Source organism: Lissotriton vulgaris, chromosome 5, assembly GCF_964263255.1.
Source record: "Lissotriton vulgaris chromosome 5, aLisVul1.2, whole genome shotgun sequence".
NCBI classification, from domain to species: Eukaryota; Metazoa; Chordata; class Amphibia; order Caudata; family Salamandridae; genus Lissotriton; species Lissotriton vulgaris.
Window position 1 is genome coordinate 983,158,603 of NC_141693.1, and position 27,679 is coordinate 983,186,281.

Below are 27,679 nucleotides of genomic sequence, written 5' to 3' on the forward strand. Positions count from 1 at the left end.
ATCTGAATGTCAGACCATTATCGATCTTGATCCCCAGATTCTTGGCTAGCTGGGAAGAGCCTGCTGGAGGAAACATATTGTCAGGCCACCATTCCTGCCAATCTGGGTCCGATCTGCAGCCGAAGAAGAGTACCTCTGATTTATCCGAGTTGCACTTGAGGCTGTTAAGCTGGAACCAGTTAAAAACAGCCCCAAGGCAACCGCGGATACTCTCTCCGTCAAAATCTGCTCCTTTCCCGCACATAAAGAGGAGCTGGGTATCATCGGCGTAGGAAACGATCTGGGCCCCAAAAGATTCCGCCAGTGCCGCCAGAGGGGTCATAAAGATGTTAAAAAGAGTTGGGCTCAACACTGAGCCCTGCGGGACTCCGACTCCCAATGACGGCATCTCGGCAGAACAGGAGGAGGCCCAGACCGTTTGTCGACGGCCAGCCAAAAAAGATCTAAACCAGCTGAACACCGTCCCCCTCAGACCGATCTCATAAAGTCTGGCGAGGAGACCCTCATGGGGGATGGTGTCGAAGGCCGCCGACAGATCGAGCATCACAAGCATCGCTTTGCCTCCTGAATCCAGTACCTCCTTAATTGCCTCCGAAACTTCCAAGAGCGCTGTTTCGGTGCTAAAGTTGGTGCAGAAGCCGGATTGGGTGGAATGCAGCAGATCATGGGATTCCAAATAGTTGGAGAGCACAATATGCGCGTGCTTCTCCAGGATCTTAGCGAAAGCGGGCAGGAGAGAAATGGGCCTGTAATTAGCCAAAACGTCCGAATCCAAGCCAGGCTTTTTGAGCAGAGGGATGATCATCGCCTGCTTCCAGGCCTGCGGGACCACCCCCTCAAGGAGCGGTTCAAAATGGGATTCACAATGGGATTTATGACTTCGGCCACCTTTGCCAGACATTTGGCAGGGCACACGTCAAGAGGCGATCCAGATTTAAGGTTGGCCATAAGTTCCAAGGACGAGGAGACTGAGAGTGGCGGAAAGTCTGCCAGAACCGGGTCCGCACTTGCTTTTAGGTCAGAGACATCCTCAGTGCAAAGAGATGAAACAGCCACCCTCAGGGGGAAAGAGTCCTGGATCGATTTAATCTTAGAGGTGAAAAAGTTGGCAAGGGCGCTAACCCATGCCTCAGAAGGGGGTACCTGAGTCGAAAGCGTGTGTGGGGCCGTAAATTCCCTCACGATAGCGAATATCTCCTTGCACGAATTGGAGGCAGTCTCAATCCTCCTCGCAAAATAGCCTCTTTTTTCAAAGAGGATGTCATAATGGTAGGCTTTGACAGAAGTCCTGTAAGCAAGCTTTGCCGCGGAATCATATTGCGAGCGCCAAGCCCTCTCTGCCACCTTGCACTGTCGCCGTAAAGCCGCCAGTGCTTCGGTAAACCAAGGGGCGGAAACCCGTTTAGCTGTTTTGCGGGGGGGCTTCACTGGGGCAAGATCATCCAGCCTGTCCGTCAGCCATGCTTGCAGCAATTCTAAATCCTTTTCCAGGTCTCCTGTCATAGGACAGGGGTGATTCAGGCATGCCTGTGCCAGCAATTCTGGAGTCACCCGATGGTACGCCCTTGACACTTGGCATAACTGCCGAGGAGGAGCACTAGATGTTTTTTTTGCCTCTGACACATAGTATTTGACCAGCCTGTGATAAACATCGCTGACAGATTTAAAACTATTAAAGCTGCCATTAAATGTTAATCACTAGGCCATGTCATCAATCAAGACTTAAACTACCACTGCCTCTGTGATACAGCCTGGGCGATATCCTGCTTGCATTTGGTACAAAATGTAATTTTTTCTATGTGATCTAGTAATATCCTGTAAAGTTTATATAGTAATTTTGATAATTAAGGAAGCTGAGAAACTGCCTGATAATTCGCCAAAATATTAGCCAAATTATCAGGGTCATTTTTAATGATATATTTAGTCAAACAGATGGACTAATCACGTAAATGTAAAATCTGATGGAATCTTTCCTGTGCTGAGTGAGGCATTAGTAATATTCTTCACATTTGAGACTTGAAACTGTAAACGACTTTTATGTAGTCTTGCAAGCTTAATATCCTCAGCAGAACTTGAAGATGCAAATTCTTCATCACTAAAAGGAGAGAATGGCAAGGAGCTTCGCACAGGCACTGAAATATCACTGGGCGATAGGAGGGATTGCGCATCTAGTCAATGCTAGTGCAGAGGTCATGGTAGTGACTCGCTCATAAAAGAAGTCTCACGATTTTATTAGCCTGTTGTGGTTCATCTACAGCTGCAGATGGAAAATTAGGTGCAGAGAACATTTGGTGTGTATAAAAAATAATTTCAACAAATTAAGTCATTGCTACACTCTCTGGGCAAAGTTGGGTTACATTGGGCATGATGGTTGCCATGAGGAATATAGCACAAAAATGGGGAGGAGTGGAGGTGACTACCCTAGCAGCATGGGGTAAGGATATGGATGCAGCCATGATAGCGGAGAGGGTGGTGTTCAGTAGCAGAGGTTGCCCTAAAAAGTGGAATAAAATATGGGGAGCGTGGAATACGTACAAAGGTGAGATTTGTGATCCACCATCGGACTGAGAGGACAGTGACTCAGATTCAGAGGAGATCTAATGATCCAGGACTAAATAAAAGAAGTTGGGTCCCAGGTGTTATACAAATGTATATTTGTGATTTTGTAATAATTCAAAATGTTTCTGACACTGATGTGCTGGGCTATGCTGCATGTTTAAGCTCCAGACTGTTTTATTGTCTTATCAGAAAGAAAACAAAGAAAAAGTTTTTTTTAAACAAATTAATTCATTGCTAGACTATATTTCTGATTTTCAAATCACCACTTTGTTCCAAAACAGGGTATACTACTTACACCACTGACGTTCAAGAAGTCAAAGCTGCCTTTTAATTCATTTAAGCTTTGGAGTAGAATTGTCTTGCTGCTCTTTATATAAATACATTGCTATCACTTTCGAAATGTATGTAAGCATCAAATAATAACAAGCGAGCTTAAGAAAATATTACAGTATACAAAACGCAATTTTTAAAAATGAATTCCATTATAAAGGGCATTAGTAGCAGGCAGGCTCAGATTAATGGCTTCTACAGATCTCAACCTCAATTAGAATATCCCCATTGCATGGATGCTGTGAAATATTAAGAAGCCCAAGATTATTCTAAACTTTGTTCTCTCGCCACTTTTCCATCAGAAGTAAAAAAAATGTTGCAGAGTTCCCATGGGTGATTTTGTTATTGGAGGAGATTTGAACGAAGTTCCAAATCACAAGAGGAATAGAATGAGCTTAGGCATGAGCAATGAGGCTGGTCATGTGTGGTAGCACATTCACTCTAGACAAAGAACTGCACATTTTACTCGCGATCACATTGGTTATTTTACAGACTGGATCACTCTCTTGTACCAGATGCTGACCTCAGTATGATATCTCTTACTCAAATCCTGGAACGGGGTCACACCAACAAAATGTTACTACAACAGAACATGAGTTTCCTGAGAAAGAGTTTGGGGAAAAGGAACTGTCGGGCCATACAAAAACTCCAGGGGGGTGAGAACACCTGTTCCAATGGTTTTCCAGTGGCATTATTTAACACTGCTGTCATGTATCAATATACCTCCCAGTTAGGTAATGCTGGATGAAGCAAGTGACTAAGGGAAACTCAACCCCAAGATCTGCAAATGGCTGAAATAGTAGTTGTGTCTAAACAAGACAAACCCCTGGATCTATATCACTCTTTTCACCCACTCTTACCGATTCGTTTTTAGGTCAAGATGATTGCCAAAGCATTTACTAAACACCTAACTAAGGTAATAGGCTCTGTGATACACCTAGATCACTGCAGGATCATGCTCAGCTGCACCACCAAACATAACAGTAGACGCCTTCAAAATAGGGTATATATGTTTTCCCTTATGAAGAAAATACATTCTGGCCCCAAATGTATTAATTAGACTGGTCTACTTCGTTACATGAATCTGGAGGCTAGAGTGAGAGTAGGGAGAAGACAACACTCACATTTTCTATCTTTAGGGTCACCTGTCAAGGTGGTCCTATTCCCACTACTCTTTGCCATCATGATTGAACTAGAGGCTGAATGGATTTGCAGAGACACAAATGTTTAGCTTACATTATCAAGTAAGGCCTTGTTGTATTCAGACAATCTCTTAGTACATCCCCAGATCAAGCCTAGGCGGGATCGTCTGCATTTCTAGCAGGAGCTCAGGGCTAACTATTAACAAGGCCTGGGCGAAATTTCAATTATGCTAGCGTAATATGCATAATTTTGGGAATTTTGCATTATGCTCGTTAGGGTTAATTCTCAAAAATTACACCTTTACCCCACTTTTTGCGTAATTATGCACCATTCCAATAGAACCATTCCCACAAATGCACAGTCACAACAGAATGTAGGTGGATGTTGTTTACAATAAGTCAGTGATATTTCCACTGAGGGCTAGTGAACAGAGCTGCATTGGGCTCCAGAGCTGACAATGGCAAATCAGGAACTCTTGTACCCTAAAATGGAATTTGTGCATAGGCAAAGAGCATCTTAAAGGTCTCAAAAGCCCAACCGGAGCATTTACGACCATTAAAATGCGTAATACATCTGCACCCCTCTTACAATTAGGAAGAGTCGCGGAGCAGCTCAGCATGCTTAGATTAGTGTGAAACTGGGATAAAAAGAAATCTGGATTGGATAGGATTTAGGTGAAGACAAAAGAGTGAATAAAGATCAGATGGCAAACTTTGTTGTTAAATCTACGATCAGAGTTGTAAGCAGTATTATTACTCGAAGTTTGAGATGAATAATTTATTGACATTGCAATTCTGCCAATGATTTTGCTTACTGATCGATTTCAATAAACACGTCATTCCTCAGTCTCTTATAAACCTCCATCATTATTAATAATCCATAACAATTGTTGCTGCCAGTCCATAGGTTTCCAATAGGACAACATACACTAATTAAGAGTCTGCATTGTAACATGTTAACCTTTTCCAACCACTTTTCCAAAATAGAAGGAAGCCCCAGAAAAAGTAGTCTCAACTCTAGTCTTTAACATTGTAGAGGTATATTGTTATTGCTCCGAACCACAATTGTCTAACACCAGAAGCATGCTACCAGCTAGCACAAATGTCATCTTAAGACATTTAAATATGTCACAGTCTGGTTTGTTCAGCTTACTGTGGCAGTTACTAAATTCTGCTTAAAGATGTAAACTCTGATCTTTTTCAAATTACTAGGTACAGTATGTATCCGAACATCTGCAGACATTTGCGATGTAAGCACTGAATCATCAGCATATGTTGCGTCAACAGAGATTTACAAAACATAAGCGCTCAAAATATGGGCCCTGGGGAAAATCCCGGGGGCAACTGGTGAACTTTCAAATAAGTTGGGCCTCCTCTCTGAGACTAGCTGGGACGCCTGTTGCTGGGGCAGCCATGCGAATTACAAATACCCTAACATAACATAACATAACATTGGGTGCAAATACTCATCCTATACTGCACTAAGGAAGTAAAGAACATAAGATCAGCTTCTTTCATAAGAGAAGTGTATGAACCCAGAGAAATGGTGCATTTTACAGCAAAATTGGCACAGAAAGTGGATGAAACGCCATTAACTCTGAAGAAGCACTCATGAACTATTCCAGTGCTTCCTTGCTATGGAAGGACGGGCCAACCCTCCAATGAGGTGTTTGGTCGTTCACTCGCTCCAAGAAAGCTCTAAAAAAAGGACTTCAAAATGATATATTTTTCACCACGATTCCCCTAAAAATGTCCCCCAAAACCATAAGTATTCAAGGAACCACTTAAATGTGCCTGCTTTACCATACAATAAATACAATCCACATAATGAAGATAGAGCTTTGCAAGATTATTAAAAACGTTATGGCGAATGCTAGAGGAAAAAGACTGCAAAATCGAATACTTCAACTTCATAGTATTCATTCATTAGTATAAAATGATGCATTTTGTAGGAAGTACTGAAGTTGCCGAATAATCTGTTGTTCTTCAAAGCAGAATCACCTGACCACTGTCTATTCTTATAAAAATACTGTGAGACGCTCGTTAGCATAATCTTATGCTCCGTCTTCTTGAATAGGATATGACGAACAACCACTTTAAAGAAAATGCTCACCGACTAACGCAAGTCCTATATTATTCTACTGTTATGTATGAATAAAATGTTATTGCAAAGTGCTCACTCGTCATACATTTACTACTTTGTGTATACATTGTACTTTAAGGGGCTCTGACAAACATAATCCACGCTATGGAAAACCTCAAATAAATAAAAATACTTTTCACTTTTTATAATCAACTTCTATTGATTTAAGATTGCATCCTGCTCCTTTCAAGAATTTACATAGTAAAAGATAAGAAAAATTAAGTAACACAATGCTCACACAATACCAAGCTGTAAAAAGCAAAAATGTAAATAAATTGCTCTTACAGGCTCATGCACAAATGATACTGGTGTAGTACAGATGGCAAAGTCGTTACGTCAATCTAATAGGGCCAGGCATTCGACAGCAGTAGTGACCTTTGGCTACAGACAGCATTGCAGGTCAGGTTGTAAGGCGCAGACCACCAATGACTGTGCTCAACTTTAGCATGATGTTGCCCATAATGTTAACCATTCCTGAAATACAGCTAGCTCTGGCATTAGGGTGGCCACTTTTGATATTTCATGGGCACCTGTGGAATAACTAGACTACTACCTGCTACAGTGGAGGTGGCCCAGGTCATGATGGTGCCACCTCTGGCATAATACTAGCCATTATTAGGATATAGTAAACATTGCTGGCATTACAGAGCCCTTGCCAGGCATGGACATAATTTAGAATGTTGCCAGGGGTCCCAGATGCAAACCACTGGCTTTCCCTTTGGGACTCCTCAGAAGAAAACAAGAGGTAGTGTAGAGGAAAATATGGTTAACAATGTCCGGATTAGCACGGTTTACTTCCTACAGCTCCCATTGGGACATGGCACTTCCTGATTAGTAGAATGAATACAGTGAAGCATTCTTTCGAATACATCATAAAATGAATCAAATGAAAAATGTAAACTTTCTGTCATGCTTCATCATTGTCAATCCATGAAAAACAAGTACTGTTAAAGCCAAAAGATCTGGCCTTGGCAATCTGGTGAGCTGTTTCTTTTTAATATTGAAAGGATATAACACAAAAAGAAAAAGAAAAACCAAGCCTTCTAAATGGGTGCGGAGGGACATATACTTAAAATAACCATGTTAATGTTTAAAAAAATATAACAATTACTTACAATGTAAAAAGAACTATTTGGGTCCTTCCTAGCAAACATGTGTACTTAGAACAGATACAGAAACCTTTTTAGTTAATGATTCTTATTGGCAAAATACAATGTACTATTGGTTCTGAATTACTGTAACCTGTTGGCATAGTTTAAACACACAAGGATTAGTCAAACATAAAAAAGGATAAAAAAAACAAAGGGGGAAAATAAGCACTGGAAAAGTAAAATACTAACCCACCACCCCTAGAAACAAGCATTTACAATGCAATGGTTTCGCCTTTGGAAAAGTTAGAGCTATTGGCATTGTAAATGACAAATTTTTTATGTATGTGTTGGTTTTGAAAACAGATAAATAAATGGCATTGTCATTTACAATGTCAATAGCTTAATCTCTCGCAAATGCCACACACACACACACACACACCCACACAGAGTGGGTAATGTCCGCGCTATATAAAAATGCACTAAATAAAAAAAACTCTGTGCTTAGTTTCTTCCACAGTATTGAGTTTTAACGGGGTGGGCCCTGAAAACTCGTGGACCCTTGCTTCCTTCTCTGCCTGTGTCTTTTGTCAGCCGAACAACTCACAAAGCCCGTCGTCTACAATTACTTTTGGGATAGAGTTTCTATATTGAAGCCCACAATGCCTCGCTCTGGACTTGCAAATGCCCTTGCATAGTTAAATGACAAAAAGCTGCCTGTTGCTATGGCGCTGGCCAATCAGCAGGAGGCGCCAGATCAAAGGGTGAAATCCAAGCCGCAGCTTCCAGGGGGAGGTCAGAACTCTGGTTACGTGAGTTAGGGCTGGTGATAACTCAAGCAGACTTATTCGTAAGACACGGGCAGGTGCACGTGATAAACACCCGCATCACGCGGAGTCTCGCGAAATGATAGCATTGCATCACTACGGTCATTTATAAGGAGCGCCCTCGCGAATAATGCCCGTTTGACCAATTAGTTGCGTTGCTGCTTCGTGGCACACGGAGGACGCACATTATTGTTGTCTTGCCAACATGTGACAACTCTAATCAGGAAAATGTCTAGGACAGCGGACACCAGAAGAGGATTGGACGCGCTGACTGAAACCGCTCATTCTCCTAAAAAATATTGAGGGCATTAGACAATGAAAAACAGGCACATTCGTGATTTCCTCTTAAAAATATGTTATTGTTTTGGATATTGACCAGCCTGGTGTGGTGTGCCAAAGTCTAATTTAGCAATGACATATTTAAACAGTAGAGGCGTGGTCAGCGATCAAAGTTTCTATCAAACTTTGAGCATGCAAACAATTGTGCGTGTTCAAGGAGCGAGCGAGGACCAGGTTTAATGCTGAAAGACCCGGACAGGATTCCAGGACTGGAGCAGGTGTCCTATTGTTTAAGTGGCAGCCGCCTGGGGCCGGACAAATCAGGTGTCTGTCTGTCTCTACGCTTTCGTGTCAATGCACCGTATTCTGTAGGAGCGATTCGTGATAGACGCATTCTAGGAGTATATATATACTTTTTTTACAGTACCGTTTGTGGTATATGTTTTTCTGATTTCTAGCCGGGGCATTGATATTATGTGGATTTGCCGCATAAATCCAGTCGCCATTGTTGCAAGAAAAGGCACATTATATGGCATAAGGCGGCACATTGTGTCACTATAATCTCGCGTTGCTGTCTTTGTAACAACCAGTAGTATTGTCTGGGCAGAAGTTTCAGCTCATTGCTATACATTCGGTTCATAATTTTGCCAATCTGCTACTAAAAGGTGACCAGTTAACCTTTGAAGTGGCATCTCGAGTTTCAGTAACTTTTGAATCGATTGAGCTAGAATCTATGCTTGTCGAAAATGATAATTGTACAGCAGAATGTGGCAAATCCATAATTATGCAGAAAACGCCGCATTTTCATTACCGCATAATTACTACAACCCTGATAATTGCTGCTAGTAGCAAATAGGGTCGGTTTCGCTATGCAGCAAAGTTGTGCCTGTTTTTCTAAACGGTTAAATGCCCCCCCCCCCCCCCTCTCCTTTTAGTAAATGTGCAATTGATGTGTAGCGCCCAATGTCGGAATTTTGCAATATATAAGCGCTAACAGATTGGCCAGATAAAGGAACTAGGTGCAGAAAATAAAGTGATTTGTCCAGGATCATATAATATATTCTGTGTGTCGGGGTTATGACGGTGCTCTTTCAGTTCCATCTAATATGTTAATATTATTTGTATTTATAATTTTTTATGTGCGACTTTACCTGTCCGGGTTTCGGGATGCCGATTCTGTGTAGCACTCAATTGCTGCGCCACTTCTAAGCACTGTGGTTAACAGGTGTTATTTCTACCCAGCAGTGTCTTAGTACTCAGCATGCCGACCTTTGAAGGCTGAAAGTGTTAGTTGGCCCTTTCAGGGTTTGACCCCGTGCGCTGCAACACCAGCTGTCACCAGTGAACCCTTAAGGGGTGGTAACAGATGGGAAGCTACAGCGCAAAGGGCATCCGCTTTTAAGTAATTTAGCCGTCAGAGCACACGCCTAGGGAACTAGCAGACAATTGGGGGTCGCCACTTTCTGCTGGTCTCCTGGGGCGCAGCGCGTCAATCTAATGTGAACCCACCACGACAGGCTGAAAAATACGACCTGAAACGATGACACACTGTATTGGAGCACGCCTTTTTTTTGTTGCACTTCACAGCGGCAGGGGCTTGTGAACGGGCAAATGGCAGATGTATGAGGAGAGGGGGGGGGAGCAGCGGGGATCGAGGGCAGATTGGTAGACCCAGAGAAAGAACAAGGAGAGCAGCAAACGAGATGGTGAGGGCATGGCCCCAACGAAGCTCTGAAGTAGATGATACATATTTAATTTAAGTGACAGAGGAGGCACATTTTTCGTGTTCAACAAAATCAACGATTCTGCAGGCCACACATGCCATTCAGCATCTCGCCGCCTCCCCCCCCCCCCCCCCAAAAAAAATATATATATCCTCCCATACAGTGCTACTGAAAGAAATGTACATCATTGCAGATCTCTCTTAGCTCGGTCTCTATTTTCTCCCGGTATTCTTTGGCCATTTGTTGTTTTTTTCACTGCCTTCCGTTTTCTGCTCGATACTAGAAACGACCCTCCACGATGACCTACGAGCTCCTACCACATTCTTGTATTTTTTGGCCATTTGTTGTTTTTTTTCACTGCCTTCCGTTTTCTGCTCGATACTAGAAACGACCCTCCACGATGACCTACGAGCTCCTACCACATTCTTGTAAGCAACAGACAGAAGGTTCCGCTCCTCGTTGGACAATCCACTTTCACTACATTCCTCCGTTACCTTCTTCATGTTCTGTGCCATGTCATCGTATCTCTCGGCCTGTTCTGCCAGTTTGGCTTTCTGCACCAGCTCGTTTTTATCCATGACTGCACTAGCTAAGTAAGACAAGCACTCACCTGGGCTCGTGGTCGGCATGAAATGACACAAAAACAAACCCCCCCCCCAAAAAAACTAAACTCCGCCCACCGCCGCAATGACGTCATCGCAGAGGCGGAGAGGGAAAAAATCACGGGAACGCCCCCGAATCTGTTCCGGCCTTGACGGACAGATCCGGCACCCAATGGCTAGCCTCCATTTATGGAGCTAGCCAATGGGAGCCGGGGGACGTTCCCGAAGTCCTTATTGTAAGCAAAGGATTTCACCTGCGCCGAAAAGCTGCGCAGAGCGCAGCCTTCGGCAGGCGAAACCCAAAAAAGCACTATTTTTTAGGCCAATGTGCATATGTGATAATGCAACGGGACACGAATCACAGCGCAAGCAGCCAATTATTGAAAAAGTTTAACCCACTGCTCTATGCTGCATGCTGCAGTGTGGGAAGCAAAACGTAAATGACTGCTGACGAGACCAATAAATGAAAAGAGTTGACCCAAAGCTCCCCTATGCATGTATATATTTGTGTTTTTTATTTACGTTTTTTTTCTCCATTACACGGGGCAGTCAAACACTTTAAGCTGTCTTGTTGTATAGTGTTTTAGGACCCTAGTGTAATTTTCCCGAATCATGCCCTTAGATAGGTATAATTCACATTACCCTTACATAGGCATAGAAATCAAAACCATATTTAGACATAACCCATCCAGTCAAAATACAGGCATTGCTACTTCCACTAGTTCCAAAAAGCCACTCCGATTTCTTGAAAAACTCAGCTTCAGCAGTCAGGGACATCCCCTTTCTTGAATATTGATTTGTCTTAGAAATCATAGGGTTTTCAAAGAACTACCATTCCTTTGGGGTTCTTTGGTGACGTTATTATATTCGACTTTACGTCAAGCCAGGCTCCTTCAAGGTATAAATATGCCCACACTTGCCCTAGCAAAGACACAGTGGTTTGGAGCAGTTTGACTATCTACTTGCTCGACGCAGCTCGCTACAGCAAGTGGCGAAGGAAGTTGACACTCCAGCTGACGCACTGACAGTCTGCCTTTCTCTCGCTGAGAATCCAGCTCCAGTGTTTCCAAGCACCCCTTGCGGGGTGTTGGGAAATCGAGTCCCGAGACACAGATACAAGACCTCCTTCATTCTAAACCAAGGTACGGAGCTGATTAGACCCTAAGAGAAATCTTGGATAGATTCTTGGCAAAGAAACTAAACACATACTTACTTCTTCCCTCGTACTAGACTTGTGTTATGTACATCGGGTAGGCGTATTTTAGAAGCACCAGTTGAGTACTTTTAGTCTGTTATTTACGTATGTATTTTACGGCTTAGAAACCATACCATGCTTTTACAGTATTATTTTATAATACTCTTCTTGCTGTACGCATTATACTTTACAGCCAGTATTACGATTGTAGCAGTTCATTTCTTCTGCATGAGAAAGAAGACTGTTCAATAAATACTTTCATTGAAAACACCCGTCTCTCTATTTCTCTGCACCTCTGATGAAACGAAGCATGCACAATTGACTGAGTAAAATATCTATCTATTGTTTCCACGACTCTGAAGATCAGTTTTATCTTGGGAAAACAAAGTTGTCATGTTTATGCAGTTGTCAGAAACTAATCCCTTCTTGTTTATTCGAGAACATTTCTAGTGACCTCTGAGCAAGCTGGCACTCACAACTAAGTCTAATATATTCGATAGAGACCCAGTCGACCTAAGTCCTACGTCACATCTATAGGATATATTATTCCAATGCGCAGAGCCTATTGGGAATATAGGAACAACACTACAGTCTCTAGGCCACACCTAATGATGTTTAGGAACTAAACTGTCACCTCTATCCAAGGCTTTAAGTGGGATGAAAAAGTGGAGGAGCCCTCTAAAAGGGGCAATGTCTGTGAGGGGTTTTGGATGAGCAGGATAGTGGTGCTCAGGCAGGTAAACAGTAGAGTGTAACGAGGAAAAGAAGAACAAGTGCTTCACGGTGCAACCAAGTCAGGGGAAGATCCTAAAAACCCCTGAATAGAATGTGGGCAAAAACCCACATAAACAAATTCAAAACCAAGTCCTGGGCACATGTATAGTGGTACAGTTACTACAGTTGTAGTGCTTAATTAATGAGAAAACAAAGAGGTCGACACCGGTAGTTCCATGTATTGAATAATGTTTATGCAGGCTTAGAGTTCGTCAAAGCAAAACGCCAGCAGACGCGTGTTTCGTTAACAGGTTGGTGACCTGTGGCTCTTCTGGGCTGGGAACAATACAAGACGTATAGTGAAATAAATGGTCAATATCTATAAAATGATAGTGTGAAACATCATACAACACCCAACTATCTGTGGAAACCCTAATGAAACCTATTGAGAGAATCGACAGGCAAACCAAGAACATAATGCAGAAACATACCTAGTGACTAAACAACAATTACTTCTAGGAATTAATTAATCAAAAGGTGAATATCTGCATTCCTGTGAACAATGATTTGTGTACCAAGCCTTGACCAGGTCACCATCTACAAATGTCGTCTGGATCTGGTTATCAACTGCAAACACTGCCCTGATTGAACAATGAACTAACAGCCAAAAGACTGAGATGAAAAAGTATAAAAGGCTTGTAAGCTGCGGAGTAATGCAGCAGCCTCCTCTGTCTTGTTTCTTACAAACTTGGGACTCTGTTTTATAGCCCGGGCTATTTGAATAAATCCGGGTTCCTCCTGCAGACGAAGGCTCCTGTGTCTCCTTTCACTACGTTTGAAGGGTATGGAAGGCTTGGGCGGGTCCCCCGCCGCCGAGACCCAGTAAGTGGGTTAATCCGGTTCCTCAAATGGCACCTGAACAGGAACTCCACGAGCACAAAGGTCAGGCCCGGTGAATGTGAGGAGGTGCACGGAGAGACTCAGACAGGCTCCTATCTTGCCAATTTTCACTTCCTAGAACTGGAAAGCCTGGTGCCGCTAGAGAGCAGAGCAAGGCAGAGCAGCACGGAGGCGTTCAGTGTTCGCAGGAGAGCGGCGTGGCGTGGTAGCCGCGGTAGCCATAGAAAGCCACGACTCCCAAAAAGAAGCCATGGGGGGAGCGTAACCCCGCAGAGAGCAGCGTTCGCGTCTCACAGGAGCCTCACGGGAGTCGAGGAGTCGAAGAGTTGAAGATTTGAAGAGGAGCCGTGGTAGCCGCGGGAGCCACGGGAGCTACAGAAGCCACGGTAGCCACGCCCGCAAGGGAAGCCGCGGGGGAGAACAACCCGCACCACGCATCCTGTGTCTCAGCACCCAAGCTCGAGCAAAGGGATACAAATCCAATACTGCAGTTACAAGTACAGAATCAAAACGAAGTGAATTGGTGCTCCCGCCGTAAATCCCCCCCTCAGTGTGTACAGCGGCCTGGCAGCAGGGGCCAGCAGCAGGGACTAGAGCGGAGCGGAGAGGAGCGGCGAAGAACATAGAAGAGACGAAGGCTGTCCCGAGGAATTGGACAACCAGCGCCGGGCCCAGGGTTGCCGGGAGGACCATCGCGGGACCACAGCAGGCAGAGCAGGTTGGTGTGTCTCCTTTTCCCCTCCCCCGTGGCTGCCCTTGGCGCCCTGGCTCTTGGCTCCTTAGGTAGTGGCAGTAAGAGCGCACAGCGACGGTGCGAGGCGGTTCGTGACGCCCGAAGAGGGACCCCTGGAGTGCAACCAACGCAACAAGTACTCAGAACATAGAGCATACAGCCCTGCTCACTTTGTCCCTGCCAGTACCTATATCTGCCCCGCTCACCCGCACAAATATAAATCGCTAGAATCTTCAGGCAGCGGCAGCAAGAGCGTACAGAGTGGAGGAGGAGAGGCAGACCGTAGGAGTGCCACCAAGCGGGCGGAATGTATTTGGGAAGTTCCCTTGGACTCTCCTGGGACCCCGGACCTGGTGCACCACCCAAGGTTAAGCACTACTGAGCCAAAAGCAGAAAGCAAGAAAGCAGAAAACTGCGTAGCACATAGAGCAATAAATACAATAAATACCAATACCAAGACCGGACTAAGAAACCCCGTTGCGGGAACCAAGAGCCAGAGCGGCCACCGAGAGTAAAACAAGTCTGGTCAATTCCTGACCCCCCCCAATGCTCAGCCGATTGTCCACTGTAATTGGATCCTCAAAATCTACGCAGCCCGCTTTAACTGGTCACTATACGACAAAGGATTGCACCTCAACTAGTGTCCCCAGCCGAGACCCCACCACCACGGTCACAGCCACGTAATAGGGCGTTCGAGAGGTCACAAGGAGCAGGAGGCAAGTCCTCTAAACACCTAAATTGTATCCTCATCATGAGATCAGGGAGAATTAGAACAGACACCATAGTGAAATTAAGTAAAAACATACAACCACTACGCCGGAAAATGAGCGAAGAACACATCCACACATCCGACGAGGACTCAACAGAGGATACTCTAGAGGCGAAAGAGGCGAAAGATATCACTGTCAGCATCTTCATCGTCAAAACACCAATGAAGACAGCAGGCCTCAGGAACGCTAAGATCACAGACTTTTATATCTCAGCCACATCATCAGGGCCACCAGCGTTGCAGGAACCAAATTTAATGACCGCAATCGACATTAAAAGAACGTCTCAATCAGTGACTTCATTAACAAAAGCCTTGCAGCTTCAAAACAATACCCAGAGAAACAACCCTCATGAAAACTAACACCATCCCTGGGACAATCTCCGAAAGAACCCAATCAAAATGACGAATCAATTCAAGGTGAATGCCCAAATAAACACAAGGGAGGAAGTTGGCGATTCCAACTCTCCTGTCATGCCAAGTGACGAGCGCACCGAGGGCACAAGGGAAACATCAACGGTACCCACTGTCCTAGAGACGCGGCGCTCTCTTAGCCTAGGCTCATACTTCGTCCCGGGGGACCATGATGACCACGGGGTTGATACGCGATCAGCTCCGAGAACGGATAATAAGGGCCCATTGGACATACTGGATAAGGTCATCATCGAAACCGTTAAAAAGGATCAACCCTCTAGTGAAAGGAAGATTCCAAACGATCTAACACAGCCAAAAGATGGCTCGCCAGGCACAGACGCACAAAAAAAGCATAACACCACATCTAATCTCATCGCATGCGTAGATCCGCAGGAGGCTCACAATCCGATCAGCGCTTGCACAACAATCACCAGCCAAATGACCAGCAGCAAAACATCAAACCGCCCGTCTGGGTTATTCCCGCTCCACTTTAACATTTCCACATCAAGCATAATAACTTCCCCTAAGGGCCCTGAGCAAAGGATCAGAACGGCCAACCATACACCTACCCCTGACATGGGTCAGGGTGGAGACCAACGAGATCTACCAGACTTTCGAGAACTACGAGCCTTGGGGTCAGCAAGGCACAAATTAAGGGACAAATCTCGGAGCAGCCCCCAAGACCCAAAACATTCAGCAGACAATAGCTCACCAGTGTATGCACATTGTGGCCGCCGTTCATAAATATGATGGAAACCTTCTCAACAGCCCTACTCCAACATTCTGAAACGTTGGAATCTCAGATAGATATCTTGCAAATCTTAGCTTCGCACGTCGCGGGCATAGATAAAAAGATTCTCGAGCTGAATTCTTTCATTGAACGGGTACAGAAAGACGCGCATACAACGTACCATGAATGTCAGTGCTCTGAAACAATGAACCACCTTAAAGTTTTACCAGCAATCCTAACCGACATTCTGGTAGAGGTTCAAAATAAACCAAACAACGCCCACAATTCCTCTTATACTTACGGGACCGGAACTTCACCCATAAGTATGTTAAGCTTAACCTCCAGCGCCACATCAGATAGTGAGGACACAAGGGTAGTCAAAACGGAAGGCTGTCCAACACCCCGTTTTACGGCCTCCCAGAAATTAACCATCGAAGCCACAACCTACCATCAAAAAGGCATTCCGGACCCAGCCAACATAGGGAAAGATGTTTCCGGGACATCCCAAAAAAACGGAATCCAACCCTACAGCAGTACGGCAGAGCCTGAAAATTTGAGGAGAAAAGACCCAGAAACAACACCCAACGGGCAAATAAAACAAATCATCCCACTGACGAAGCGTGAACGCAAGAGACTGAGGTGTTGTATTTCCATCTAGGACATTAATTCGATATTCCCGATTCATGCCCTTATGTGGTTATAACTAATAATATACTTATAAAAAGGCATAAGAATCATATCCATATTTAGTAATAGCCCATGCAGTCGAAAACACAGCAAGGCTACTCCCATAGACTCCTAGAAAGCACAACGCGTTCTTTAAACAAACCAAGCCTCCAGCAGCCCAGGAAAACCCCCTGCTTTTGTTTTGATTTGCACAAGAACTCCTAGAGTCCAGAAAGAACTGTTAGTTCTTGGTGACGTCTTATGTCCAACCTTACGTCAAACCCGGCACCTTTCAGGTATAAATATACCAACGTTGCCTTAAGCAAACACACGGTGGTTGGGAGCAAATCGACGTTCTACTTGCCCGGGAGCCCAGCTGTTATGAGAGCCGACGGAAACCGCCCCTCCCCTTGACGCACTGAGGGAGACGCTGTCTTTTTCTCCAGCCAAGAAAATCCAGCTCCGGTGTTCCCAAGTTGACCTCGCGGGTTGCTGGGAGATCGAGTCATTCTATACCCACGGTACGGAGCTGATTAAAACCTTACAGAGAATTCTTGAATCAGATACTTGGCAAAACTTAACTTAACTTAAAACTACAACTTACTTACTCCTTCCCACGTATTAGGCTTAGGTCAGGTACACTGGGGTAGGCTTATCTTAGAAGCACCAGTTGAGTTCGTTAGTCAATGTTTTTATGTATGTATATATTTTATCCATTTTAAAGTATCATATGGCTAAGAAACCATTTCAAAGCTAATCCCTTCTTGTCTAAATCAGGACGGTTAACCCTTTCCTGAACATTCGAGAAAGTTTCTAGTGACCTCTGAGCTAGCTGGCAAAACTAATTAAGTCTAACATAGTCAGTAGAGACCTAGATGACCTCAGTCCTACGTCTACACTGCTGTTTATGTTATTCCAATGCGCAGAGCCTATTGGGAATATAGGAACTACACTACAGAGGAAAGCAAGACATAATAAGCACCAGGGAAAAAAAGATGCAAGAAGGATCCCCAACCCTATCATAATCACAGGTATGATATTGCAAGGCCCAAACTATAAAGAGTCACCTAAGGTGGACCAGGAAGAGCAAGTGGACCGTGAGTTGACACGTCCTCCAGTAAATCAGCCCCCGGAAGTTACATCAATAGTCGTCATTAAGAAACACAGCACTCCAATCACAAAACAACCTCAACTAATAACGCAATCGGCGGTCGGCTCTCCCGCGCGGAAACAGTACGTAGAACAGAAAACCATCTCACACTATTTCTCGAAAATGGTGTCGGCACCCAAAGAAAATCACCCTGCAATAGAGCATCAACAGAGACCCTACACACAAGTCCCAGTGGACCCAAGACCACAGCAGGCGGCCTTTGATATCGAGCTGGGAACGCAGCCGATCGTCCCAAATCAGGGCAGTCTAGACAGACCACTCACACTAAACAACCAATTCTGTTCTTCAAATCAGAATGAGAAGCTAGACACTACCTATCCGGTGGGCTCAACAATGCATAAATTAATACCGCACTACAATTCAAGGGGGAACCATGACATCCTAAATCGGAGTGCTATTTTAAAACTCACCAGCTTGTTCGAGACGCTAAAACATGTGAACACAACTCACATAGAAAGCATTGAATTTAAAACAATTCCCAATACAAAACGGGAGAGAAATGACAGTGGCAACATGGAAGGACCCAGAAATTGCCAAAGAAGTGTGGCGATACAGAGAAGAGTTTGCCAACTGGGGAATTGAAATAAGACCAGTGCCGCCAGAAAGATACCCAGGCCCACTATCCGCCCTGGCGGAAGAAAGATCTTAACCAGAAGGCGGAATTCTCCGGGGGGCCGTCGGTGGTATGGTCACCAATAAGGTGGGATGGGCCAATTTACGTATCATCCATCATGGCCAGACAGGGGGATCCAAAGAATGCCGGAAAATTCTACCTCCAACACAAAACTCATCGGTGGCAAGGATGGTGGAAGCATGAAAACCGACTCTAAAAGCCTGCTCTTGGAATATCAATGGCCCGGGGGGCAAAACCAATGACGCAGAATTAATGTAATTCTTAAAAAACGTTGACATTATTCTACTACAAGAAACCTTGTTGACGAATTCCCAGCAAATAGACTGTTTCAAGGAAATCCAACTACAAGCAACCAAAAGAGGTCTTTCGGGAAGGGCAGCCGGAGGCCTATCAATCTACCTGAACACCGGCATCGCTTGGACTTACGTTAACATTGACACAGGCCAACAATGGATACAGTGTATCAAAATTGAGCTGACGCAAGACCCCAGCAAAGGCACTTAGAGGGCTCAAGACTTTTGGTCAATGATCATTTTTAACACCTATCTACATTCAGACTCCAAGAACAAAGTGGAGAAAATCCTGACCTTAAAATCCCTCATTAAATCCAGGCAAACCATCTACCCGCAGGACGGGATGGTCGTGTCAGGTGACCTGAACATGTTCTTGCTCCAAAAGGACCACGCCCTAACCATGAACCAAAACAAATGGAACGGCGGAACAATCCCAAGCATCATAACAAACCATCGAAAAAAGGATAAGATCGGTCAACAGTGTGCTTTAATGTTTGCAGAGGTCGGAATGATCGCTTTGAATGGCCGCTTCCCACAAGACCAACCAGCATCTTCAACTAGAATAGCCAAACAGGCTCATTCAGTGCTGGACTATACCATCGTGGATTAAGTGGTCCTGCAATCCATCGTTAGTTACAAAATCATCCACAAATTGGAGAGCGACCACAGTTTGCAAGCATTTGAATTCAGCGTCCAACACAAAAGGGCTGCAGCAAGCAAAGTCTTGACCGAACCTCCAAGCCTTTACAATCTCAAGAGACTTGTGTGGAACGGCAATAACACCAAAGAGATAATGACGTAAGTTAAAAATGTCCACACAGAAGCGAACGGAGACGATCCATCAGCACACCGGGACAACTGGGAAAGACTGATCATAACATTAACTGAGAGATTTGGTAACCAACCTCACAGTCACCAAAAGACCTCAGGTAAAGCCCCTCAAGTGTCCCTGGGCCCCATAGTGCATAACAAAAGGACTCTAAATCAAGAAATCAGAAAATTACAAGCAATATCCAAGACAAAGGGAGAAGACACAGCCAATCAAATTTACAAGCTAAGGCAAAACTACAAAAAAGAAGTGTGGCTAGAAAAATCAAAATACCAAACTGGCATCTGGCAATCATTATTAGCATCTAGTAAATCAAACAAGAACAGGAAATTTTGGGCAGAAATTAACAAAGTTGCAAACGGAGCCGCTCAGGTCTTCAATGCTAACATATTTGAGGGAGACTGGATACAGTATTAAGAGCAAACACAAAGCAACAATATTCCAGCATGGAGTCCAGCCCAGCAGACTCTGCATCTAAAAAATAACCAAGATGCGGACCCGCACTTTGATGTAAACTGGATAACGCCATCGCAGGTAGAAAAGGTACTTAAAAACTTGAGATCCAAGGGTGCCCCAGGCACGAACGGCTTACCGAACGCCCTGTTTAAACAAGATCACCAGTTCTGGGCGGAATATCTTACCCCCCTATACAACATCGCTTTTCAGTCGGGAAGCATTCCTCAATCATGGAGAGGCAGCATTCTACATCCAATCTTCAAGGCAGGCATAAGATCTGATCCAGCCAATTACCGCCTCATTGCGCTCATAGACGTCGAGGCCAAAATGTACGCCTCAAATCTGCTGAGGGCCTTAGAAGACTGGGTTTGTGCACATAAAATTCTCCCGATCACGCAGACAGGTTTTAGGCCTGGAACCAACACATTATGCAACCTGCTGGCGTTAAACCTCTTGGTCGACAAAGCAAGGGAGAAAACAACCAAGCTGTATACGTGTTTCGTTGACCTAAAAGCAGCGTTCGACACAGTCCCGAGGGAGGCACTATGGCAAAAAATGGCCACTTGGGAAATACCATCAAAGCTGTTTCGGGCCATCATCAACCTATATTCATGTACCCGGGTAAGAATAAAACTAGGTAATGACGACAGAACAACTTGAAAAATACCCACCCATGTTGGCCTCAAACAGGGCTGCATATTGGCACCAACGCTTTTTAACATCTTCACAGCGGACCTGGACAAGAGCATCGCGGACATAGAAAGCGATCCACCAAAGCTAGCCCACCACAAAATTAGGAGCATACAATATGCAGATGACATTGTACTGTGCAGTCAGACCCCGATAGGCCTACAACGCTCCATCACGAAGCTCCATGATTACATCAGTGCACAGGGCTTGCAAATTAATTACAAAAAAACGAAGATCGTCTGCTTTGCCTCGTGGCCAGGGAAGAAATCTTTTAAATGGCACATTGCAGGCAACACAATAGAGCAGACCATCCCGTACAAATATTTGGGCATAGTGGTCGATGCCAGGTGGACTCTGAAAGACCATCAATTGTACAGAAAGGCTCAGGCAAACAAACTACGTTTTGCCCTAAACTTATTAAAAACAAAATTGAATTGTCCATCTAACTCGCACCTGCTGAAGGTAATAGCTGCCAAGTTTTTACCATCTCTCACATATGGGTCGGAATTGTAAAGGGGAAAGGATGCAGATTTCTTGAATATACAACAATCAGAGCTGTTTAAATACATCTTTCAGATCCCGAAGTTCGTATCCCAATCGCAGATTCGCCTGGAATTAGATCTACCAAATCAGCACCAAGTCAGACAAGCGGCCATCCTAAAAACATGTTGGAAATTAAGAGCAGCTCAAGAGGACACGCTTATGGGCCTCTGTTGGATTGAGATGAATAACCAGACAAAGTCGAAAAACACCTGGAAAACAGTATGTGAGAACGCCCTGTCAGATCTCAAGCTGGAAAAGGCATGGAACACAAACCAAACCTTTGCGGCTTTCAAAAAAGTGACCAACGTGGCTGCAAAGCAAAGATCATGGTTAGTAGATAAAGCCGTAACAGCAAAGAAAAAACATGGTTGGACGGTGTTGGCCAAGTATGGGAAAATGGAGCTGCAACCCTATTTAGTCAATCACATATTCACGGCCGCCCAAAAAATACTTCTAAACCTATGGCTGGGAACTTCCATCTTAAAAGACCAGACACCAGCATGGAAGCAAACATGGCCGACCCCTGTCTGCAGACTATGTGGACAAAAGGAAGAATCAATGATGCACATATTGTGCATTTGTCCCTCTTTGAAAAACTTGAGACGTTACTACCTACTTCACGTATTCCGTTTTTTTCAAATCAGATCATGCCGCCCAGCCGTCATGCTAGCACTGAACAGTCATCAACTGCAGACAGCTTGTAGGGCCGCTAGATTTTGTCAAAAGGCACTGCAGCTAATACAAAATACAGAGAAAAAGGAAACTAAAGGCCCGAATCCGGATGCGTGAAGTGTAACGAACAGACACATTGAAATTCCTTCCACAATTATATTAAATACATGGACTTCCAGAAAGCTTTCTTTTTTAACTACTCGAGAATTTGTACATTTTTAAAACATGTGTTTTTATGCAACAATATTGTCAAGTTTTTAATTAACTACACACAATAAAACTTACTACTGGACTCCGAAGGAGGTACCCTACCCTAGGGATTCTTGCAATCTGGTAAGCCGAACAACTCGCCTGCTGTTCCTCCCCACCCAGTTTGGGCCACATGACCGCTTTCTAGCTGGAGTCCCCTAGCAAATAATTTCTGGAGCAGGAAACAGCCCTACGTCTGCAGAAGAGAACTACCCCCATAAGGTATGGGTGGACTGATCACCCACCAAGTCTGTATAATTCTGTTATTGACTTTTGCAAAAGCCAAGCTGTTATTGCCTTTGCCAAAGCCAAGCAAGCGAAGTGAGTGTTTAAAACCCGCAGGTGTCTGTTCTGTAGGATTCTGCTGTTATTGACTTTTGCAAAAGCCAAGCAAGCGAGGTGAGTTTTAAAACCCGCTGGTGTCTGTTAACTGTTTTCAAGCATGCCAGTCAGTAGTAAGTTCAAGAGATCATGTTGTTGTATGTGTACGCAGGACTCCCAGCTGGAGGCCCTTCTGCCATAATGTTTTCCTCATTCTGGGTAAAATATACGAAAAACAAAGTAACGCGGAATTACAGTGGCCACTTTATGGCTCCTTTAATTCCCAAGTTCTCGCCAACCTAGAGGAACAATTAATGAAAAGAAAATCGTGCCCGTGTATGTTTGAATCTGTCCGATTTTGGAGGAAAGAGATAGAGAGAGCTAGAAAGCAGAAGGCTCAAGAAAGAAAACAAGAACGTATGTCAATGGCCGACCACGCCAACCACGCCAGAGAAAATGTACAAAATCAAATGACAAAATCAGTAGAAATAGCCGAAAGGGAGCATATGGGACGGTCTGCTCTATTGTGTTGCCTGCAATGTGCCATTTAAAAGATTTCTTCCCTGGCCGCGAGGCAAAGCAGACGATCTTCGTTTTTTTGTAATTAATTTGCAAGCCCTGTGCACTGATGTAATCATGGAGCTTCGTGATGGAGCGTTGTAGGCCTATCGGGGTCTGACTGCACAGTACAATGTCATCTGCATATTGTATGCTCCTAATTTTGTGGTGGGCTAGCTTTGGTGGATCGCTTTCTATGTCCGCGATGCTCTTGTCCAGGTCCGCTGTGAAGATGTTACAAAAATGTTATCCAGCTCGTGAGGAGAAAGGAAAGGGCCATATGGAAGGGGGAGAAAAAGGTGATTCCTTGCTTGATACCATGCTAGAAAGCACTTCTGCATATGCCCGAATGTACCCTGCCCTGACGCCTCACACCCCGCATGCCCCCCGCCACAGCCCACTCCTGCCCTCACTGCCCCTCTTACTGTTCTCCCTGTAACACCATCCTTCCCGATTTTTCCTATGACATCGACCACGCCTGCTAACCCTGTCCTCGCTGCGGGAATGACAACAAGTCTCCATCTGCCCAACCCCTGCAGCTCTACCCCTACACGCCCTTTTCCTGCTTCCCCGTGGTCTACAGTTAAGCAGGATTTATATAAATTGTTAAATTCCCCCCGACTGGCCTCCTTGCGCTCTGCAGTCAGCTTTTCGTCCCTTCGAGAAAATTACCTACAGAGGCAACAGTGTGAATGTTGGATAAATAACTGAATATTTATGCCTTTTAAAAAATATGGTCCACCTTTTCCCAGTGGACGATTATGGAACAGACCACCTGGGCTGAATACATGTGTACCCTGGTCATGCAAAGATTTGAGAATGCGCTTATGCAGATACCCACCTGATTAATGGGCCTTAGGTCGCAAATAAAAAGAGGCGATGTTCAGGGAAAGGGGATGTTTGGCACTATGTCTGCTTTAATGGCTTACCCTGATATGACCGCTTTTCCCAACACCCCTCTAGAAACAGCTATGCCAATGAGAGAGTCTTGGTTAACGCACTTACCGATGCCCGAAATAATGACCGAGGGGCTGTTGAGGCACACTGGCGCAGGCTTTGGGTTCATGTTCCTTGGAAAAGGTCAGAAGTAATGCACTTAAAAGGACAATTACCAGATCCCCGGAAGAATCCGGCTGCCTTTTACAGAGAATTAGGTCAGATTATATCTGCAGGTACTCTCATTCTTGAGGATATAGATTTACTTTTTGGTACAGTTGTCCCCACTGAAATTTGGGACAAAATTCGACATACTGACCATGAAGTAGCGTTGGGAGGTAAATGGGCTGACCTAGAGCCTATGGAAGAAGCAAGGGTGTGAGGGACTAAACCAGAAGCTGCCATCCTGACTTTGCCCAGTAAAATAATGACGTTTATGAAAACACTTTTGCCGGAAACTGTCATTAACTGGGATAAAATAAATGCCTATAGGCAGCGAAAAGAAGAGAATGTGGCTGACTTCTTTACCCGTTTTGAGACAGAATACAAGGGACATAGTGGTTTGGATCCCCGGACCCCAGATTCTGGCCCAGTATTTGTTGATAAGTTTGTCACCAACTTGCTTCCTGAGATCTCCGCCAGGCTTCAAAAAGTTGAAAGTACGTGGTCTGCCCAAACTATGACTAGTATCCTGCTATGGCACAATATCACGAGAATACGGAGAATGAAGATAGAGACAAGGAAAGTAAGAAGTTTAGGGATCTTAAGACTAAGGCACTTCTGCAGCAGGCTTACCCTTCCCGAGGTCCCGATGCCCGCGGAAATTTCAGACTTCAATCCCAACCCCCTCCGAGGGCTCGCCAGTCTACCCCCCCCCCCCCCAGCCCTCAGCGTATGGGAACCCTCCAAACAGATCAGTGTGCTTATTGTAAGGGGTACACACTTCCCGAGGTCCCGATGCCGGCGGGAATTTCAGACCTCAACCCCAACCCCCTCCGAGGGCTCGCCAGTCTACCCCCCCAGCCCTCAACGTATGGGAACCCTCCAAACAGATCAGTGTGCTTTTTGTAAGGGGTACAGCCATTGGATAGATGAGTGTCCAGAGTTAGCTGAAAACATCCGATCAGGGAAGACTCGGCCTAGCGCTTCCAGGGAGGGGAGGCCGACTAGGGACCATGGCACGCCCCATCCACAGGATAAAGAACGCAGGCCCAGGGATGACGCTCCCATCCGGCAGCGCCCGGCCAATAGGTTTGATGGGTACGAAGCAACATGCACTTATAACAATGATGATTTTGAGGAAGTTGCAGAAAAGGGGTATTACCAGATTGCAAATTCCAGTGGATTAAAGGGGCCCGTATGTTCAAATGTAATTTGTGTGGAACAATCAGAATTTTCTTTTGCATACTGGGGCCACCAGGTCTTCTATTGCACGTCTGTCAGTCCCAGAGGCACCCCTTTCTGGCAATATGAATGTCTCCGTGGGTTTTGCAGGAACACCTGTGACCAGCCCTGTCTCTGAACCCCTTCCTCTCGATATTGGCCTGCACATGTTGACGTGCTCTTGGTCCTTACTACAGGTTGCAGTGAAAACTTGTTAGGCATGGATTTACTGAAAGCTCTGTATGCGACCATATCATGTATTCTCCAAGGTGTATCCCTAACAGTTTACCCCCCAGCAGCTTCCTATATGTATCTATCAGGTCCCCTCCCACCAGAGTTGCACTCTTTACCTTCCTCCCTCTGGGCATCATCAGACACTGATGTAGGGTGTCTCAACATATCCCCTCATGTGGGATGTCACTTCTGCTACCGCTGGCATTTTGGTGACTCGACTTCAATGCTTCCAGCTACATCATCCCTGGCATAACATATATGATTGATGGTATATGCAGGGCATACTTCACAGCCTTAAGTGGACATGTAAGGCAGAATCTTACCCAATTGTCAGCACATAACTAAAAGGACAGGCCAATACTTTAGAATTAAACACGTATTTATTAATAAAAAATAATGAGCGAAATTTGCAGGATAAAACGTGTTTTTTCCCGAAAACGACGTTGTTTGGTGGAAATAATTTAAATAAATGAAACATTTGTTTCTTAACAATCTGTATGTGCTTTTTAGAAACCAACATGTTGATGAGAAAAATGATTGCATTTTCAAGATCGGTTAAATCTCTATTGTTTGCCGGCAAGTTCTGGAAAGAGGTTCAAGTGTTCTTTCTGAAATGAATATGGGTTGGCTACAAAACTGTGTGCCTAGCAATATTGCGAGAGCAGACAATAAACGGGAGACTAGCCTATGGGTCAGTCTTTAATTGCTGTACATATCGGTGTATCAAAGCAGGCTATGTGCCCGAGGCTCATTTGAGGCATAACTTTGAATAATAACAGATTTTTTTTTAATCTGAAATTGATGAGAAACAAGTCGATGAAAAACATAAAGCGTTTTCTAGAAAACGTCAGATCCTTGTTGAATGGCCTTGAATACATGTATGTGTGGTCAATCATCCAAGGAAGGCAGCCCTACCCACAAGGTCGTAAATAGGAGGGACCCCGTGTACTAAACGTGTACTCTAGCTGGAGTGCATGGCTATGCCCTGCTGCTATGTTCATGGATAAGAGTAACCCGCTTATTATTCCATTTCAATGAGGTGACAGCTACCTGCCAATGTACTTTCAGTATGCCATGTGCACAAATATTCGCCAAACGGCATATTTGCTTTTGCGACGGCAACTAAGTACGCAGCTCTTACCTAACCAACCACAATCCGAAGGAAGGATAGTCCCTCTTGGGCACTCATGATACATTAACTTTGTCCCTGGACACCCTACCTGTGCACCCCACGCGGTCTTAAATACCTGTTTGGATTCTTCGCTGTCCTGCTCCCTGGCTCCGGAAGGTTGATTTCCTGCCTCGCCGGTGTGCTGGACGTCACCCATAATTTGTCAGGTACAGTTTGTTGTGACGTGCCACACAGATCAGGATACCGGAGCCTGCAGGGCCTCTTACAGCACTGACAGCAAAATGCACAGAGCACTAACTAGAAACTTCCAGCTGAGCTGCACAGTCTATGCAAGTCATAGACATCGAAAGGAGACAGCAGAGAACGCTTGGAGTGAGCCCGCGGCCATCTTGGAATAGTGTGTTAGTAACTGATAAGAATATAAGCCTGCAATAGTTAATAATGCAAGGCTACTAAATAAAAACATTGAGTTAAGCAAAAGAGTACGTTGTGTGACATATCGTGCAGGACACTAAAATGCATCTTCAAATATAACTATCATTGTCTTAACATTTCGAATAGCTAGTCGTTTTTTGTTAATTTTTCTTAAAACAACACGTTAGAGGGCCATAAGGAGATGGTATATTTCGATCGCTTTCTTACTGCTTTAGTAGTATATAGAAAAACAATTCAAGTTCAACATGGGTGCTTTTTGGCTTGTAAGAGAGGGCTTTCCACAAGGAGCAATTTGCTTCGTCTTTTATTTCAGTGGCACGTGACGACATTC

At 44.7% G+C, this 27,679-nt stretch overlaps 1 protein-coding gene across 4 annotated transcripts in view; it reads right to left on the reverse strand.

Annotated features, from left to right (window-relative positions):
• Window positions 1-27,235, reverse strand: part of EDRF1 (erythroid differentiation regulatory factor 1) — a 346,290-nt gene extending 319,055 nt beyond the window's left edge. For 2 of the 4 annotated variants that reach the window (XM_086922577.1, XM_086922576.1), the window contains exon 1: window positions 27,029-27,235. In XM_086922577.1, the coding sequence (XP_086778703.1) occupies window positions 27,029-27,109 (81 nt within the window). In that variant the 5' untranslated portion in view covers window positions 27,110-27,235. The remainder of the gene's footprint in view (window positions 1-27,028) is intronic. The other 2 variants (XM_086922575.1, XM_086922574.1) reach the window with 1 other exon arrangement.
• Window positions 27,236-27,679: the final 444 nt, after the last annotated feature.